Raw genomic sequence first — 5,042 nt, 5'->3', positions numbered from 1 at the left:
GGGGGGGGGGGGGGGGGGAGTGCTTCCATCTGCTGGAAATTCCCTAGAACTAGGAAAAGCCTTCAAAGTCCCGCATCAACATATCCCTCCACAGAGCTTTGAGGCAGGCTTGGCGACCTGTTTTTCACAGGCTTGTCACTAGATGCCTGTTCCAAGGAAAGGGGTTCCTTTGAGTGAGGCCCCCAGGGAACTGGCCTCACAAATAGAAGGATCATCAATATAAAGCTGGAACCTTCCAGACCATCCCTTCTTGTTTCACAAAAGACGAAAAAGAATTAGGATTTAAACCCAGGTTCTCTCAGAGCTTTCTATCTCTTTTTAAAACACTGCTTTATTGATGACCTTTCTTTTTATCCCATGCTTTTGGGATGTTATTGAAATGAAGATCATGCATTCTAGTCTCTCCTAGCTCTGCTTCCTGCGATCTCTGTGATCTTCCTCTCTCTTGGTCTCGGTTTCCCCGTCGGTAAAAATGGGTCACCTCTCTCTGAGATCTAGTTGTCACATACTGTAAGGGGATTTGAATACCAGAGAGAAGATGGCAAGAGATCACTAAGCAGTCGTTAATCACTTACAATGTACCAAACAGTTTGATAACAGAAACCAGGGAAAGGGGAACCAGGATACCCTGGTTAAAACCTGTGGTTTTAATGGCATCCACATCAGGGCAGGGGGAACCAAGGCCCTGACCCATAGAGGAAGAGACTGGGTGCTGGAATTTGGAAACCTACATCTGCAGGTACCCCAAGGGACTCTTCAGGCAGAAACTAAATGACAACTAGAAGCCCTCCCTGTCCCCAGACCAGCACTGTGTGAACACTAAGCAGCCTTGGGATACTGAAGGCATAGATGAAAAGAAACCCATCCCCACCCCTGCCTGCCCCCAGCCTACCCTTGAAAGGCTGAAATCTGGAGAGTGGTTGAGTTCATCCCTAAGATCGACGGAAGCTCTGGTTGAATCATCAGTTTATCCTGAAATACCTTTCTCTCCCAGCCCCCCACCAAGTTGGGTCAGCAGGAAAGTGGGGGGAGAGGCCAGGGAGATTTTCCAGCTGTCCTTCCTCTCCAACCACAGGCTATGGGGAAGGGCATACTTGAACCAACTTGGTCACAGGGAGTGGAAGCATGGGGGGGGGATTGCTCCAAGTGGCTCATCCTCTGCCCACCCACTTCTGGAGAGGCCCCCAATTCATTTACACATGCTCTCTCCCAAAGAATAATGTTTGGTCCAAGGAATTCCAGGGATAGGAGAAGAGATATCACCCCATAAAGCCAATGTTTCCTCATCACTTCTATAATTGTTTCTCTTCTGGGAGAGCTTTTTGTCCCAACTGGGGATTTTAAAACCTCAGCCCTACTAATGAGGAAGATGGAAATCAGTCAACCACTCAACAAACATTTCTTAAGCACTTGCTTTATTTAAGGCTCAGGTGTTAAAATCTAGATGGAAATGAAAGCAGAAGGGAGATGGGGCTCTCCTCTGTCACTTTCAGTGGAGCTGTGAGTCCCACCTTTTCTCAGCCCTAGGACAAGCTACCTCACTGCTTCTCTATTTTTTGCATTTCATCTGTATCCCTATCACTTAGCACAGTACCCTGCATACAGCAAGCACTTCATAAATGCTTATTGACTGATTCTCTGGAACCCCGATTCTTCTTCTCCATTCTCCCTCATTCAATTACCAGAAAAAAAAATCCTTTTGCAACCAATCTCTCATTTACTGCCGATGGAAACAGAGCCAGAGTGGGAAGGGGTGTAGCCCCCAGTTTGGAAGTCAGGAGAAAGGGGGGGGAGCCATATTGAGTTTGACCCGGAGGGGCAGGTCTCTATCTTAGTCCCAGAGGGGATCCTGTGGGACTGCCCTTCCAGAGAGCAAACCATTTGTCCCCCAGCTCAAGCAACCTCACTATGGAGGTATTTTGACCCTCATTAAAAGCTGTGTTTAAATATGGTTTTGAGGTGCTTTTTTCTCCTGTGAATTGGAGAGTACTTGCATCTTCTCCATTTTACAGACGAGGAAAGTGAGACTCAGAACTTCTAGGCATACCTCCCCGCTCAGATAACTAGTATAAGGAGCAGAGACAACTGAGAAATCTAAGTGGCTAGTGGGCTGCCGGTTTCCATTCCACTCTCTCTTTTCAGCCTCAGCCCTTCCAATGTGACCAGCGGGAAATCTGAAGGATAGGGGTAGGGGCTGAATCCCCATCCCCATGTGTCCAGCGCCCCCCCCAAAGGCGTGATAAGCACACCACCGTGCCGGGAGACCGCACCCCCACCGACTGCATTTCAGTTCTCTGAGTCACCCCCTTTCACAGAACCTGAGGCACAGAGACTTCCTGTCCGGCCTCTCACTTCCACACCCCACCTTCAAAAGTTCTAAGGTGATGGGTCCTGCAGTTTGTTGGGGCAGGAGGGGAGGGGGAGTGTGGAAGGAAGAGGGCATCTTGCAGACCTAGGAATTGGGAACGAAATTTGGGGAGGAGGGCAGAACCTCTGGGAAATGTAGCTGTAGCAAGCACTCGGTGGCTGTCAAACACCTCCTCTACCTCACCCCTCAAAAGGAAAGACTCCCCCAAAACAATGCTACAAAAGTCCTCTCACACGACAGGGGTCGGTTTAGTGTACAGTAAGAATCCGACCAGACTGTCTCCTTGCCCGCACCTCCAAGTGATCCCCAAAACCCGCCCGTAGGGGAAGCTACTCCCCTTCCTCATTATCCCTGACTCGGTCTGTGTCCCGGAGCTGCTCGGCATCACAACCTCGTGGTCGCTAGTCCGGCAGCCGCCTCGCCCTCTCCCCCTTCCCGCCGCCTGCCCCCACCTCACCGCACCTCACCCCACCCTACCCCGCCTCCTAACCGGGCGCATCTGCACACGCCCCCCACCGGGGTCAAGGCATTGGGGGGTGGGGGGAAAGAGAAAGCTTCTCCCGAGCTCGTCCCGACTCAGCCCCCGCCCTCCTTCCGAAGCCCCGGGCCGGAGACCCGCCGGCGCCAGGTCAATATTCCAAGTGGTAGCGACTGGAGCAGGTCCCCGTCCCTCCCGGGGGCAGGAGCCCCAGGGACTGCCCCGATCCTCCGCCGCCCCAAGCCCGTCTGCCCTCCTGCCCACCGCTGGCCCGCTCACCTTCTTTGCCCCGCGCCACAGCCAGCGTGTAGCCCAGGAAGAGGGAGAGAGCGACCAGGGGCGCCCGGGGTCCCCGCAGCTCCATGGCTCGTTGCTTCGTCGTCCCGCAAGCGGGGACTGTCTTCAGTCTTTCCCGGCTCCTTCCCCTGCTTCGGACCGATCGCTGCCCAACCCTGCCCCAGCCCTGCCCCAGCCCCGCCCCGGCCCCGGCTCCCGGCTCCCGGCTCCCGTTCGGGCTGCTGCCACCTCCGACTACTCCCTCCTGCCTACAAGTCCTTAATGGAAGTTTGGTGAGAACTGGGCTCCTGTTCATTCATGCCTCGCGCTGATGTCACCAAAGCCACTCCCTCAGGAATGTCTTTAAAGGGGCAGGACTGCAGGGAGGGCGGGGGAGGGGGAAGCGAGGCCCGGGGGAGGGAGAGAGAACCGAAAGCCAGCCCGAGAGGAGGGGAAGGCCCGAGGGTTCCTGGATGGGAGCATCCTCAGTCTGGCGCCGACACTGGCTCAGCCTAGCCTGGGTCTTAGGAAACTCGCCCTACCCACCTTCCGCGGGGCACAGGATTTTAAATTGGGGCAGGGGTTTTTGGCCTTTTGGAATCGTCCCCTGAGTTCAAGACTCACTTCGGAGCCCACCTTCTGCAGGACGCCTTTGCCTGTTTCCCCACTCATCCTCCGACCCCTACTCCTTCCCTCTGAGATCACAAATCTTCCCTCGACCCTGAATGTATCTTCTATGTAGTATTATCACCTCCGTTAGACAGTGAGCTCCTGTTTATGTCCTTTTTTTGTTTCTCCCAGGGCTTAGCACTGTGCCCAGCAAATAGTTAGCGCTTAATAAATGCTTGTTGACTTGATTTGAACTTTGGCCTTTCACAGGATAACAGCTTTGCAGCAGGAAGTGACTTTAGTGATCATAGTCCAACTCCTCATTTTACAGACAGGGAAAATGAAGCCCAGAGAGATTAATTGATTTGCCAAAGGTCGCACTGGTAGGGAGGAGAGTTTGGGAAGGCAGGGCACCACTCCATGGGAAGCTGGTGCTAGGGAAGTGAGTAGAGAGACTTCTGGCTTCGGGGCCCTGATTCTGCCACTAACTAGTCATGTAACCTGTCAAGGCAACATCCCCTCTCCAGACCTCAGTTTCTCCTGGTATATAGTGTGTGACTCTCCATAAACCCTAAGGCTTCTTCCAGCTCTAGGATAACCCCCCCTCACTTTCCTCATCTGTAAAAGAAGGAATTACACTAGCTCGTCTGGTCCTCTTCTATCTCTAAACCTTATGTTGAAATATTTACAATTTTGAGTTCATAGAATTAAGGGCTTCCCAATTATCTAAGTCTCTCAACCTCTAAGGACCCACAGTTAAATAGTCTGCTAAGATTTGCAGAGTTCTTTCCTCTCAACACTGGGAGGTGCAAATATCATTATTTCTCCCAGTTACACTGAAGCTCAAAGCTTAAGTGACTTGCTCAGAATGACATTGCTATTAAGTGTGGGGGCCTAGATTAGAACCTAGATCTCATCACTCTAGGTATCAAAGCGGCTTCAGAGCACTAGGCCTGGGGTCAGGAAGATCTGAGTTCAAACCCCACCTCAGACCCTTACTAGCTGCATGACCCTGAGCAAGTCACTTATTACTGTTTGCCTCAGTTTCCTCATCTGTAAGATGAGGGATTTGAACTATGATTGCTAATGATCATCATCAAATTCCATGGATTCAATTATCATCTCCATGCTGTTGGAATCATTCTATTTATCTACGAGAAGGAAATGGCAAACCACTCCAGTATCTTTTCCAAGAAATCTCAAGTGGGGTCATGAAGAGTGGGACACAATTGTAACATCTAAACACAGAACAAAAACTCCTGACTCTAACTCCAGCAGTCTACGTACTACACTGTGCTGCCATTAGCGGTC

At 51.7% G+C, this 5,042-nt stretch overlaps 1 protein-coding gene across 1 annotated transcript in view; it reads right to left on the bottom strand.

The window, feature by feature from the left end:
* The window catches only part of LOC114030743 (ephrin type-A receptor 2), a 40,276-nt gene extending 36,990 nt beyond the window's left edge, over positions 1–3,286 (bottom strand). Inside the window, exon 1 of the mRNA XM_027845613.1 lies at positions 3,126–3,286. Within this exon, the coding sequence (XP_027701414.1) occupies positions 3,126–3,210 (85 nt within the window). The 5' untranslated portion in view covers positions 3,211–3,286. The remainder of the gene's footprint in view (positions 1–3,125) is intronic.
* Between the last annotated feature and the right edge of the window lie 1,756 nt (positions 3,287–5,042).

Source organism: Vombatus ursinus, unplaced genomic scaffold, assembly GCF_900497805.2.
Source record: "Vombatus ursinus unplaced genomic scaffold, bare-nosed wombat genome assembly UNPS02015004.1, whole genome shotgun sequence".
Classification (NCBI taxonomy): Eukaryota; Metazoa; Chordata; class Mammalia; order Diprotodontia; family Vombatidae; genus Vombatus; species Vombatus ursinus.
The sequence above is the reverse complement of the archived record's forward strand: the minus strand, read 5'-3'. Positions and strand labels throughout refer to the sequence as shown.